The following is a 15,000-nucleotide window of genomic DNA, read 5'->3' as shown; positions in this document are numbered from 1 at the left end:
GTTACTGTGACTTTTAAAATTTATCAAATTTATCTAAAAATTATCTAAAAAAATCTTTATTTATATAATTCATATCAGTCAAGATTTATAACATTAGTTATTTAAACTGATCACTTAAATATTTTAATTTATTTAAAATATGATAATAAACTAATTACATGTTAACATTTTTATGAAAAATAACTTTTCTGAAACAAGTAAATCTGTAAAAATGACATTATCTTACACATTTTGGGGAAACTCTTTAATGTCTAGCTTAATAGACGACAGCTACATTCTCATATTTGTTTCTGTATTATTCTGTTGTCATATGTTATTTTGGTTAAAGTATTTAAAGAGAGTCTGGCACCATATCGATCTAAAGTTGGAAAAGGGAAGAGTTATTTTAATAGGCAAATAATATATTAGTATTTATATAAACATAGTTTTCACCTTGAGGATAGCTGAAAGAATCTCAGGTTCCCCCAGGGGTGTGCGGACCATATTTTGAGATTTAAATAAGCATCTATTAAGTCAAAGATCATAATATGAAATTGTGTTGAAAAGAAAAGGCTTGATGTCTTTATTCTCCCTGTATCTATATGTTACATTTATTTTCATGTATTTTGCTAATCATTTTCCAATCTATCTGGAGAATTGAGATTTAGTTATTTTGCCTCTACTCTGGTCAGTGTACCCTTGCTATACTTGTCCATGCTTACCTGGATTCCACATTGGAAGAAAGATATGAGTTGTTATCTGGGAAGGCTGAGGGACCAGAATGAGGGACAAAGGTTGTTTTGTTAGTAATCCTAACAAAAGGTGGGAAGGAAAGAAATAGGTATTAATTAGGCATCGACTGTATACTAGACACTGCATTAAACACTTAATAATGTTGATCTCATTTGATCCTCACAATATTCTGGGAGGTGGAGGTGTTCTGTAAGTTAACAGATGAGAAAATGGAGGCAGGCAGAAGTCACATAGTCACAAAATGTTTGAGGTTGGATTAGATCTGACAAGAAGCTAAAGGAACTGGGGACATTCTTCTTCTTCTTCTTCTTGGGGACATTCTTCTTCTTCTTCTTCTTCTTCTTCTTCTTCTTCTTCTTCTTCTTCTTCTTCTTCTTCTTCTTCTTCTTCTTCTTCTTCTTCTTCTTCTTCTTCTTTCAGCAATGGGGGTTAAGTGACTTGCCCAGGGTCACACAACCAGGAAGGGTTAAGTGTCTGAAGTTGGATTTGAACTCAGGTCCTCCTGACTCTATCCACTGTGCCATCTAGCTGCCCCATAGTTGCCTTATTCTAAAGAACTATGATGGTACAGAGGGGAGAAGGCATTTTGTTTACTTTTTTTTCTCTTTTGTCCTAGCTAGTTGGATTCTGGCATCTTGAATATACAAGTGAGCTCCTGGCTTTGAAGCAGCCCTGCTTTCTACCCTACCCTACCTGGTATGCCAGATAATTCACAGTTTCAGAAATTGCCATTTTAGCTTAAATACATTTTTCCTTTCTGGCCAGCTGCAAAGTACAGTGTAAATAGAAGAAAGGGGAAAAATGAGTATTTTCTAGGATGGAACTAGGAAGCAACAAAAGGAGCAAGACAGGGAGCAAGTCTATCAGCTCAGTATCAGGAAGACCCTCAGAACAATTAGCACTGTGGCTGCCTTGGGGGGAGGCCCCTATGTCTTTTAGCAGAAGTCAGAAAACCACTTGTCAGGGAGAATGCTGGAGGAATGGGAGATGGATTATTGCTCTGGGATGAATTAGACTAAGAGGTCCAGTTGGCTTCTAAGGTCCCTTCCAGCTTGGAATCTATGCTCCCATGATACATTTGAGCTCCTTTCTACTTCTCAGATACTTTAATTCTTTCAGTATTCTCACCAGGATTTATGAAAATGGTTTCATCAGCCAAAGAGACTTCTCATTAGTTCTCCCGAGATTAGAAGCTTCTTTTTTAATGTTTTAATATATTTTATTTTCTCAATTACACATAAAAATATTTTTTACATTTGCTTTTCAAACTTTGAGTTCCATAATCTCTTCTTTCCTTTCTCTCCACTGCCTGAGAAGGCACATGTGAAGTTATCAAACTATTTTCATCAAAGTCATATTGCAAAAGAAAACATGCATCTCCCACAAAAATATCCCTCCAGAAAAAATTTTTTAAAGACCAGAATTCACACCTAGATTTTTTTTGCTTAATAATAATTTTTCCCAATTACACATAAAAATAGTTTTCAACATTCATTTTTAAAAGATTTTGGTTTCTAAATTTTTGTCCCTTCCTCCCTTTCTTCCCCCCTCGTCAAGTCAGCAAGCAATCTATTATAAGTTATACATGCATAATCATTTTAAAGATATTACCTTATTAGTCATGTAAAAGAAAAATCAGAAAAAGAAAAAAAACACAAGAAAGAAAAAAACAAAGAAAAAGTAAAAATAATATGCTTTGATATACATGCAGCCTCCATAGTTCTTTCTCTCCAGAACTCTTGACTTGGTTTGGAGCACAGAACTAAATATAAAGTAGGGACCCCAGCACAGCTGATCTCCATATTTCTATAGGTCTTAGTCAACTTCAAGACCCTAAAGAATGGGTGCTGTCATTCTTGATATTACACACTCATGTGCATACATATGTGCACATACAATTACACACATGTATGCACACATGATTTTCCTTAAAGCAACAGAAAAGCAAGGAAGGATAGAAACAATGATCTGGATCTTTCTGAGTAAAACAGTACATGAATTTGAAAAAAGCTGGCTATTTAGATTAGTATGACTTCTTCTCAATACCTGTTTTCTCCCCCCCCCCACAACCACATGTGTTGAAACAGGTTAAATAGACAGCAAACATTCTAAAGTCCTGGGGGAAAGGTGTATTTGAAAAGTCTTAAGTACTGTCGTCAGGTTCTCATCCTCTAAGCCTGCTTATAAACTGAAGCATGTGCTTTCTTGTCTTGGGTGGCAAGAAAATGGGGGGGAAAGTGAGGGAGGTTACTGAGTTATTAAGAAAAAATGGAAAGAAAGAAAGAAAGAAAGAAAGAAAGAAAGAAAGAAAGAAAGAAAGAAAGAAAGAAAGAAAGAAAGAAAGAAAGAAAGAAAGAAAGAAAGAAAGAAAGAAAGAAAGAAAGAAAGAAAGAAAGAAAGAAAGAAAGAAAGAAAGAAAGAAAGAAAGAAATTTGAACAGATTTTGGACTTCCTATTAATTTAGTAGAAAAAGGCCAGACTTAGAGACAGAAGAACTAGCCAGATTGAAGGTCCTGGCTTGGACATCAATTCATTCTGAGCTCTCCCAGCCTCAGCCTTCTCATCTGAAATATGGGTGTGAGAATTCTGTAACTACTCAAAGTATCTCAGGAAAGTGTCCCAGCTATAGAACTGTGAGCTAGTTTTAGATGGGGAGATATTCACATGCACTAATAACTTAGTAAGCAATATGATTCAGTTATCAAATACCAGAGCTGGAAGGGATATTGGAGAGCGCCCGCCCTACCTCTTCGTTTTTCAGAAGATGAAACTTAGTCCCACAGGTGGAAAAATGATTACCCGACATCCTACAGAACTGTAATGGCTGAGCTTGAATTCAAAAGAAGGCTTCTCAGAAGTCAGCACTATTTCCACCTTGCCACAATTCCGTGTTGTGGACACTGAATGCTTTGGGAGTTACTGGTTGGAGGGTGGGGTAGGAAATACAAGCAACCTAATCTGTTGGTTGATTCCAAGTCCATAAAATGACTGGTTTTTGTTTTGTTTTTGTAGGTTTGTTTGCTTTACTTTTGTCCCAGATATTTGAATACTATATGACTAGATATATGAGTAAATTGATAGTTTTAAAACTGATCCAGGGATATGCTGATAACCATTTAACAATTGGATTTCCAAGGAGAAAAATAAATTAACCAGACCACATTTTAAAATTTAATATGCACTATTAATTAATATTATGCATTATTATGCATAATAGTTACAAATAATATACATTACTGTGCATTTTACTTTCTCTGTTACTTTCTTAAGTTTACACTATCAATAAAATAATAAATCAAGCCTTAATTTGTAGCATTTGTTGATTTCCAAGATATAAGACTTAGACTGAAAACTTAATGATGGATTCTAGCCCATTCCTAAAGTGGCCCCGCTTTCCGCCCCACCTAGTAAGCCAGAGAGAGAGAGACTTAGAAACGACACTTAAAGTGACTTAAAGTGCACTTTTCCTATCTGGACATCAAGAAATGAACAGTAAATGGGAAGAAATTGGGGACCTTACTCTACCCCAGGTGTTACAACTGTTCTTGCATTCCCACCTCAAGCCAAACTCAAGCAACGCCCTTTGACTCATTTGCGGTTCACGAATTCTCCTTTCCCTTGACTACCCTCCTGTGGTAGAACGTACGAGCTCCGAAGTTCCCCAAAAGGAGGAATCAGAAGTAGTACAGCCACAGGTTATCTGAGCTAGAATGGCTCTTAAATCACAGAGCTGGGAAAGCCTTAGACTAGAACATGGCTGAGCTAGGACCTATCCATACACACCCACACCACAGAGCATACATACATGCCTGCATATAGACACACACACATATATGTGTATACTTCTCTCTATCCATATATACATGCATGTACGTGGATACATATAAATATACGTCAGAGAGGGACAAACTGGAAGACTTAGATGTCATGAAGGTCAGCCTTTCCATTTTACAGATGAGAAAACTAAGACCTTTAAGGGTCATAAGACCAGACTAAGGTCACCAAATAAATCAGTGGAGAAATAAGCAGTGCAATTCCCTTTCTACTCTGCTCTAAAAGAAGCCAGCAGTCTGGATAAGCTATAAGATTTATAAGAATTAAGTGCATTCATTCATTCATTCCAAAACCATGTCAAATGCTTAGCTGTTCAAGGCCCTGTGTTTGGGACTATGGGAGGACCAAGATAACTACAATGCAAGGAGTTTGTGGTCCAGTAATGATATCAATCCACATTTGTTTGGCACTTTAAGGCTTTACAGAGTATTTGCCACATCAACCTTGTGAGGTAGGAAGCCCAAGAAATGTTACCCCATCCTATGGGCAAGAGACCAGAGATAGGGAGTGAAAGGCTTATGGTCACCCTTAAGTGACAGAGCTGAAATTCGAGCCCAGGTCGTGGGCAAATCGAGCCCTCTTTGTGCTAAAGCCTGCTGCCTCTCCACAGCTTGTACGGGTACAAGAACGCTGGTGAGAAGTCCAACTCCATGAGGAGAACAGAGCAGGATCATAGGACCGTAATGGTACCAGGTTTGATGGCGGAGAAATCCCTGCCGGTTCAGGGGACGAGGGAAGATGGGGCTGCAGCTGGGCTTTGAGGGATGAGGGGGTATCAGCAGGTGGAGGCAGGGCAGGGAGAAAGTCTCATCAGCAGAGACCACAGGTGTGCACAGAGCAGATGCGGCTGTGCCCAGTGAGAGGCAGATACCTGGCAAGAGCGTGCCCTGAGCACAAGGGTGCCCGTCTGAACACGTGCTTATAGAATAGAAAGCATTGAATTCTTGAAGAAAAGGGTCTTGACCTTCCTAGGGACTTCCAGACCATGCTGCCTCCACTCAAATCATCTTCACCTCCTTTCCGCTACCATATACACACCCTTTTCCAACTCCTCTTCACACATTTTCTCTCTGCTTTCCTCTCATACTAACAGAATTATGTCCTATTAGAAAATAAACTCTTTGAGGGTAGATATCTGATTGCTTCCTTTTGTTTGAATTCCCAGTGTTTAGCACAGTGTCTGGAACATAGTAATGGTTCACTTATTCATTCATTCATTTTCTCACTCACTCTCTCCTATCTATCTATCTGTCTGTCTGTCTATCTATCTATCTATCTACCTATCTAGCTTTATTTTGATCTATCTAGTCATCCATCTACTCACTGGGCTGTTTTGAGGAAAACCATTTGTAAATATTAAGGCTCCGCAGAAATGGGAGTTTTTCCCTCTTCCTCGTTGCTCCTCATTATGGCAGAAACTTACCAAACCGAGCGGAAATCAGGATGGTCTCGCAGTAAGCATCGGAAGATGAGCAGTTGGTGGGACTCTGGTCCTTTCCCCGGCAGCTGTCCCCCACACACGTGTAGCACTGCAGAGCACTGCCTGTGGGAAGAACCAAACCAGACTGGTCACTGGCCACACAGAGAGCGGGATACAAATGGCAGGTGGTCGTAGTAGTGGTAGTAGTAGCATACTATCTCCCAGCATTGTTGTGAGAGTCAAATCAGATAAAGTGCTTGCCGGAGTGCCTGGCACATAATAGGTGCTTAATAAATGTTTATTCTCTTCTCTTATTCTTAGCACAACGCCCAGTATACAGTAAATATTTAACAAATGCTTGAGGCAGATAAATGGAGCAGTAGAAAGAGTGCCAGACACGGGGTCTTCCTGCATTCAAATCTGTGACTCTGGGCAAGTCACTTACCCCAGTTTAACTTAGTTTTCTCATCTGTAAAATGAGCTGGAGAAGGAAATGGCAAACACTGCAGTATCCTTGACAAGAAAATCCCAAATGGGATCATGAAGAGTTGAACATGACTAAAATGGTTAAGCAAAATTAAATTATTTTTAGTAGGTTGAATGAAAATACAATATTAGTGCTGGGTTGAGCATGAGAGATGATCTTAGAACCAGAAATCGTATTAAGTAGGAGGGACTTTTAAAAATCCAACATAAAATGTAATATACCAAAGCTGGAAAAGATGATAGAATACTGAAGGTTAAAGCTAAGGGATCTTCTAGACCGATGTTCTCACTTATAGATTCAGGAAATAAAGCTGAGGAAGGGCCTAAATGAGAGAGCCCGGTCAGACACAGCAGGAGCATGATGTTCAGTTCTCAGAGCTCAGTCCTTCAAACTAGAAGTCATAGATGTTAGTCCTGCCTGTGACATCATTGATTCCATGACCCTGAAGAAGTCACTTAAAAGCCTTCCACTGCCCTAAGAAATTCTGTAAGACTTTTTAAGTTTTAAAGGAATTAAACTAACATTAGAGGGGGGGGGGTCTCCTCATCTGGGAATTCCTTTCCCAAAGAAATCACAGATCCGGTCCCTCTTTCCTATCTTGATACTACATTTTAGAATCACCACTGACAAGATGGAGGAAGGTGATCAGGTGAGGAGAGAACTGAAGATCATACCACTCAGATATTACTTGAAAGAACTGGGAGTTTTTTTAATTAGTCTGAAGAAGATAAGACTAAGTGGGTTGACTTCTGCCTTCAAATCTCTGAAGGGCTGCTGTGTGGAAGATGGAACGGATTTATTCTTTTTGATCCCAAAATCGAGAGCCATGGGTTGAAAAAGGAACAAAAAAGGGATTAGGGCCAAGACTCCATTGTAAAGGAATTCTTCTGTCTGAGTCCAGGGCCCTGTCCACTAACTAAGCCAGCCACACTGCCAGGATGTTTGAGTGTTAAAGTTACAGTGCCTGCTCTAGGCCCCAGAGGTCCATTTCTGGGACCCAGCCTGAATGGAGCTGCCCAGGTCTGTGTGTCCACCCATGATGTGGCAAGTTTCATAGGCTATTCCTTATAATAAAGCAACCAAAGGGACCGCCTCAGTCAGCAGTGAGCCCCTGTTCCTGGAAGGATCCCACCTGTAAGGGATTTCGGCACTGGATGAGACAATGGACCCTATAATCTATGTGGTTCCCAGTACCAACACTCTTTGATTCCAAAATGCATAAAGACTTTATGAAACCTGCTAAGTGAAGCTGCAGCCTTTCTGAATTTCAGAATTCTCCAGACAGAAACAGAGACAGAAGCAAAAAATTAAAAGCTGTCATTCCTCAAACCCTTTATGGTTTACAAAGTGCTTTCCTCCCAGAAGCCTAATGGGGAAAGCAGAACTAGTTTGGAGATGTGCATTTACAGAGGAGGAAAATGAGATTCAGAGACCAGGAGCAGCTTGTGTGTGATCATATAGCTAATAAGTAGCAGAATCAAACACTTGGGAGTTGCACCTGGCTCCAGGTGGAGATTGTGTCCCCGAAAAGTCCCTTCCTGCTCTGGAGTACTGACAGATAGGAGGTACTAGCCTGGGAGTCAGGATCTGAGTTCAAACCTCACCCTTCTGACCACTGGTATTGGTTAGCATCTTGCACCAAAAAGCTGTATGTAGAAGCTGGGAATGATCTGGGACGAAGACTGCCCTGCAAGAAGTCTCAGGCAGGTGAGTGGCTCTACCTTGTTTGTGGTTACTCTGAAGGCATGGTTCCTAATGGTTCTTCAAGGTCTCCGGCCTAGCAGGACCACATGCTATTCCCTGAACATGGTCTGTGCTTTATGGAGCACACTTTTTGTGCTTTTTGCTCACACTTTTCCCTCTCATTCTTTTGCTAAACTTCAGCCCACCTTGAAAAACCAACTCAAATGCCTCCTTCTCTTTCTAATCTCTCTCCTTCCAATCACAGTCAGATCCTCTCTGGAGGATCTCCCCCAGCATTTTATTTTCTTAAATAAAATGTCTTTTTTCTTTAATTTTTTAATTAATTATTTTAAATTAATTTTTCTTAAATAAAAACTCTCTGATGCACCTATTGTGTATTATTGGGCATGGCCTTCATGCATTTTTGTGTTCATGTACCACTACTTAGATGGATATATCTGTGAGGATGGTAATGATGTCCAATCTAAATTTTTTGTCCTTCCCAGTGCCTGACACAGAATTATAATATCAAAAAATTTCAGAGGCCGCCTCTAAACTAATCTATACCTGAACAATAATCTCTACAACATTCTCAATGACCAGTTCTCATGCCTTTGAATATAGACTATAACGGCTGGAAAAGACTGTGTAAAAGGTATCTCAATGCTCAAGAGAAAGTAAAAGCATGATAAGGAAAACCTTAATCGACAATAACAAAAGAATTATTGGTTCAGTGATAAGATGGGTAGGGCCAGGAACATATACGCAATAAATATTTCAGTAACTGTAGTTTAAAGAAACATCCTACAGTACACTATGAATGGAAGGCTTTCTTCATTTTTGACCTCTTACAGGGTATGTAAAAAAGGACAGATGGGTGGTATAGTGAATAGAGTACTGGCCTGGGAGTCAGGACTTGAGTTCAAACTCGGCTTCTATACGTATTAGCTGTATGACCCTGGATAAGTCCCTTAACCCTGTTTGCTTCAGTCTGTAAAATGAACTGGAGAAGGAAATGGAAAACCACTCCTATATTTTTACCAAGAAAACCCTAAGCAGGGTCACAGGGAGTCAGATATGACCCAAACAACAAGAACAAGAGTCATTGCCCCAATCCTGGGTGACTTGGGAAGAACTTTGGGCCTGGCTTCTACTCCATCCCCAATCTGGCCCTGTGGCAAATTGCTTTGTCTCTGGTCTTGATTTCCTTTTCTGTAACAGAGATGGTTATGTTATCTCTGAAGTTTCTTCCAGGTTTATCATTTTATGTTAAACTTCTCTGACCATTGTAACATAAAGGAGAGGACTGGAAAAATTATTCCAACACTCACACCTCTTTTCCATAAAAAGACCCCAAAATTTTTGGTCTTAATCATCTGGAGATTGGGAGGGGAACATAGCTATTGTGCTTTATTTGTTTACCAGCCTAGTTTTTCTATGATCCCTTGATTTGCCTAAGACTAGCCACTGTCCTTTTCCATGGACAGGAAGAAAAAATGTTAATTAAATATTTAGGAGACTCAGATTTTACAGCAGGAGTTCTCTGATAAATCAGATGAACCCCATGGTATCTCAGAGAGGTTCTGTGAAAAGCCAAAGGTAAGCTGCAGTAATATTTAATTTTAAGTGGTATTCAAAATAAAATAGAAGCAGTCAATGTCGGTAATCACCATTAGATAACCAGAGACAGGCTGGTGGATAGCTTCAGTTCAGGAATTCTGAACACAATTGGACTAAAGTTGATTGAGTCAATATGGCAAGTTCCTAGGGGACCAGGTTGGGAGGTGAGGCAACTGGACTGCTTAAGGAAGGATGAAATGGCCCAAACTAGGGGAGGTCAAAGCTTCCATGCCCTTCAGCAGTAAAATCAGGCATGGGAGTGACTCCCAAACTTTTAATCTGGGTGAGTTAGAAAGACCCAGTCTCAAAAAATAAATCAAATTAAAAAAAAAAAAACAGAATTAGTAGTAGACTTGAAATTCCTTCTTGAAATCTTATAAGAAAAGCTAAAGAAGTAATTAGCTTTTCTCCTCGGAATCAATGTGTCTGGGTTGAAATGTCAGCTACGGAGTTGTTTAACCCAGAGTCTGAATAATAACATGATGACCCACCTTCATAAAAGTTGTTCTTAGGAAAATACTTTGTAGACCTTAACGTGCTATAGAAATATAGAAATGAATCTGTTTTAAAAGATCATACATGTCTGATCTATATCAGATTAGGAGAATGGAGAAGGGAAGGGAATGAGGGAGAAAAAAATTTGGAGCAAAAAGTCTTACAAGAATGAGTGTTGAAAATTATCTGTACATGCAACTGAAAAAAAGTTAAATTCTGTTGAGGGAAAAAAAGAAATGGGTCTAAGATTCAAGCTTAAATTCTCTGATTTCAAATGTATGACTCCCAGCTTTAAAGCAAGAGTTTTTAACTGAAGAGGTTTGTGGGTAGATTTTAGGGGGCTCATGAGTATGGATGGAATTTTTTTTTACATCTTTATTTCAATATAATTGTTTTCCTTTGCAATCTTATACATATTCCTTTACACATTTAAAATTTTTCTTCTAAGAAGGCGTCCAGAGAAGGAACACTAGGAAGTGAATGTAAATTGTTAGCACTACTGTCTATCTACCCAGGTTACTTACACCTTCGGAATCTAATACTTAATGTGCAACAAGAAAATGGCATTTACACACATATATTGTATCTAGGTTATACTGTAACACATGTAAAATGTATGGGATTGCCTGTCATCAAGGGGAGGGAGTAGAGGGAGGGAGGGGATAATGTAGAAAAATGAATACAAGGGATAATGTTATAAAAAAAAAATTACTCATGCATATATACTGTCAAAAAAATTTATAAATAAAATTAAAAAAAAAAAGAAGAAGGGGCCCATAGGTTCTTTCATGCTGCCAAAGAGGTTCATGAAACAACAACAAAAAAATGAAGAATCTCTTCTTTGAAGTCTTTTGAAGTACCTGAGCCTCATAGGCCCAATATGTGTAATAATATATTTGTATTTTTTAGTTTTTTTCCTCCTTATTTGATCATCTCACAAATATTTATTGAATTATAACAGAAAATCTCCTCCACTATTTGGATGCTTCTTCATAGCTGGAAGAAGGATGATTTGAGATCTTGAAAACTATGTCAGGAGAGCTGGAAATGTTTGGTGTTATGAATCAGAAGCCAAGTGAGGATGTCTCCTGAGCTCTGGTGGAGTTAAGTATGGAGAATCTCACCACTATTGAGTTGACTAGTGTAGAACAGTGGAAAGAACACTGAATCTAGGATCAAAACAAATCCCTCTTCAGATTCTTGCCACTTGTATGACTTTGAATAAGGAATTTAATTTCCCTGGGCCTCAGTTTTCTCACCTTAAAACAGGAGAGCTGGACTAAGTGAACTTTGAAGTCTCTCCCAGCTCCAGGTTTATAACCTTACAACAGAACTTCTTAGCCACAGATAAAAGAAACAAAATTTAAAAACTATCCTCAGTCCTATTCATTGTCTTTTTGTTTCTGTGAGGATTGTGGTCAAATGGGAAGATAGAGCAGAAGGTACCAAGCATCACAAAGGTTTTAGATTATTTCCAAATGTTAACCATTAATGATCTCAATATAAGAGCCTATACACTGAGGAACAGGACCACATGCAACTATTTATCTATCATTATGGACATTCTCACTAATAAAATCAGAAAACAGAAGGACAATCTACTTAAATAGAAGAATAGCCGCCGTGTTCTCCTTGGAAAGGAGTAGGCAGGAGGAAAGAACAAACATTGACTAATAGCTAACATTTATGTAGTCTTTGCTATGTGCCGGGCACAATGCGATGCACTTTATAATTTTTTTCCTTTGATCTTCATAACAACTCTGCCAGGAAAGTGTTATTATTATCCCATTTTACAGATGAAGAAATGAAGGCATTCAGTGGACCTGCTCAGGGTCACACAGCTAGAATCTCAGCCCAGATCTGAACCATTCCTGACTCCAGGACCAGCATTCTGCTCACTGTACTACTTCTCTGAAAACCAAGGAGTTGGCAGATTCTATTTTTTTGTGTGCAAAAAGAAAAATAGGCTTTCTCAAGAGGCTCGCCCTCCTTGAAGGTCTTTAAGCAGAATCATGGCAGCCATCCTTCTGGTTTCATTTCTGAATAGCAGATGGCTGCTGAAATCCAAATTTTGTAACTTTGCAGCATTCAAGCAATTCTGAACTAAAATTAAGATTCAGAGGAGGTACCAGAGGAGGAGAAGTAATTTCTCTGAGCCTCCGTTTTCCTCTCCTTTCAAAAAGGGGAGCTGGACTAGGTGACCTCTGAGGCCTCTCTCACCTCCAGGCCTACGACCTTAGGACAGAATTCCTACCACAGCAACCTGGACGTTGTCTCTGTCAGTGAAACCACAGGTTCATTTCTTGTCCCTACAATCATCACTGTCGAGGTTAGGGACCACAGGGACCACGCACTCAGAGGCAGCATTGTAACACAGAGAGAACACTGACTCTGAAATCTGATGACTTGGCTTCAAAGCCCACGTCCCGTGTGATCTTGGACAAGCCACAACTTCCCAGGTCTCAATTTCCTAACCTGAAAATGAAGAGGTGAGAAAAGATAGTCCAAAATCCCTGCTAGTTCTCCATCCCCAATCCCAAGTTAGAAGTGTAAAAAGACCTTGAAACCTCCAATGGCCTTGTTTTATAAATTAGAAAGATAAAACTCAGAGATTTCCCTGAAGTCGTACAGAAAGAAGGAAGCTTTTGAGGATTTGAACTCAGGTTCTTGGACTTCAGAGTCCATGTCCTTTTGTCTGTCCCATTCTTCATAGTAAGGATAAAAGAAATAGGGACCAGATCTGTGGTGGTAGTTGTACAGAGTAATCCCACCTACCAATACTGATTGATACCTCCCCCAAAAATTAGTCTTTCCCATGGCTGCCTGAGGAAGCACAGGATGAATCCATTCCTTCAATGGAACTTGGTTGCTCATGAAAATACTAAGCAGATTTTCCAGTCATCAAAATACTTTCTACTTAATCTTAGAAAAATCCATTTCTCATTAGGAAACTTCAGAGCATCTTACCTTGGTCAAAACACAGGAGGGCCATCAAGATGATCAGGTAAGATGCCATCTGAGCTTGTTCTCCTCAGGCTGCCCAGTGGGGCTTGTGTCTTCAAGAGTCAGGAACAGGCTTGTGGAGAGAAGAAAAACAATTTTTTTAAAATAAGTCTTACTTTAGCCAGAAACAATCAGTTAAAAATTGTATCAGCAGGTAATGGCTATGAGCAATAGGCATGCAAACACTACCCATATTTATCTTTCCACTCAGTTCTACCCTATCTATCAATGTTATCTTTTGGCATTTTTCAAGGACAAAATGCCAAAGGATCAAAAAACAATATTCCACACTTCTAGGACCCATGACTTCTCTGGCACGTGGGCCCCCCCCCTCCCCCACGCCTTTGAAGATATTCTTCCTTAGTTTGCAGCCAAAATCATTTATTCAACCAACTCACCATGATGTCACAGTCTAGTCTACTCCATGGCCTTTCTGATGTAGGTGGGGACTCAGAGATAGATTTCCGGGCTTTTGTTAGTCCTAGACTGGTAGATCTGTACCAAGGTCACCTCAGAGCCAGGAGCAAAGACTGGAGGAGGACTCTGGACAAAAGTCAAGGACAAAGGACACAGACAAAAGAATTTTAGAAGTGATCTCATTGAATCACTAGAGCAGGAACAATCCAAGAGAAGAGTCGCGGTCAGTCCCTTGTACTTTCTCAGGTATAACTATAATAATAGGCTTTGCTAAAGTTGATTGCCCAGCTCTGATCTTTACAAGCTGAATGACCTTGGACAAATCAAAGAATTCTAGAATCAGAGTGCTTTGGAATCAGCAGGTCTTTGTAGACCTTTTATACCCTTATTTCTTTTTTAATGAATACACTTGGCTCACTGAGTTGCAATTTTGTTTTTTTTTTTTAACTGTGATAATAAGAATCCCCAGGCTATTAGCTTTGCAGTCTTATTCTGTAGAGAGTATTTTACAAAGCACAAAGCTTTATGTGAATATGAATTATTTTTTAGAGCACTTTGCCATTTTCAAAGCCTTTTATGTTTTTGTTCTCCAGGAAAGCTTAAGTGAGGTACATAATTCAGTTTCCATTAAGTATGAGGCTTAAACCAGTTCCTATGGTGAAGACACAGGGACTCTCAAAGACATAGAAGACATTTCTTCTAGTTTAGAAAAATAGTTGTCGGGGAAGAAAACATAAAAATGGTGCAAACACAACATTTTTACTCTTTTTGCTGTTGTGTGCATTTTATTTTCTTTCTCTTTTTTTCCTGTTTGACTTGATTTTTCTTGTGCAATGAGATAATTATATAAATATGTAGGCATATATTGGATTTAACATATTTTTTAACCATGTTTAACATATATTAGATTACTTGCCATTTAGGGGAGGGGGTGGGGAAAGGGAGGGAAAATTGGAACACAAGGATTTGCAGTTAATGTTGGAAAATTATCCATGCATATGTTTTGAAAATAAAAAGCTTTAATAAATAAATAAATAATTTAAAAAATGGTGCGATGGAAAAAAAAATGCCCCATTGCATTGAGGGAAGCAGGTAGAGAAGGCATAAGTTGTGGGAATCATGGAACAACCCGTTGGTTGAGAATTATAAAGAAGCAGAGGCCAGGTAATTTTTACAGAAGAAACTGAGACTCAGAGAAATTATAAATAATGAGCAGTTTTATATAACTGACAATTTAGTTAGTCTGCTTCTGGGAATGGGTAACAGAGAGCCCTGATCTTAACCTGAAGGAATGCCCAAGTAGTGTACA

General features: G+C 39.0%; 1 protein-coding gene across 1 annotated transcript in view; it reads right to left on the bottom strand.

Moving 5' to 3' along the window:
• Nucleotides 1–13,409, bottom strand: part of LOC141552491 (glycosylphosphatidylinositol-anchored high density lipoprotein-binding protein 1-like) — a 15,304-nt gene extending 1,895 nt beyond the window's left edge. The window contains exons 1-2 of the mRNA XM_074284670.1: nt 13,239–13,409; nt 5,990–6,109 (exon numbers count right to left, since the gene is read on the bottom strand). Coding sequence (XP_074140771.1) covers nt 5,990–6,109; nt 13,239–13,287 — 169 coding nt within the window. The 5' untranslated portion in view covers nt 13,288–13,409. The remainder of the gene's footprint in view (nt 1–5,989; nt 6,110–13,238) is intronic.
• Nucleotides 13,410–15,000: the final 1,591 nt, after the last annotated feature.

The sequence above is a fragment of the Sminthopsis crassicaudata genome, chromosome 1 (genome assembly GCF_048593235.1).
Source record: "Sminthopsis crassicaudata isolate SCR6 chromosome 1, ASM4859323v1, whole genome shotgun sequence".
NCBI lineage: Eukaryota > Metazoa > Chordata > Mammalia > Dasyuromorphia > Dasyuridae > Sminthopsis > Sminthopsis crassicaudata.
Note: the sequence above shows the minus strand (reverse complement) of the source record. Positions and strands in the feature narration are given on the sequence as shown.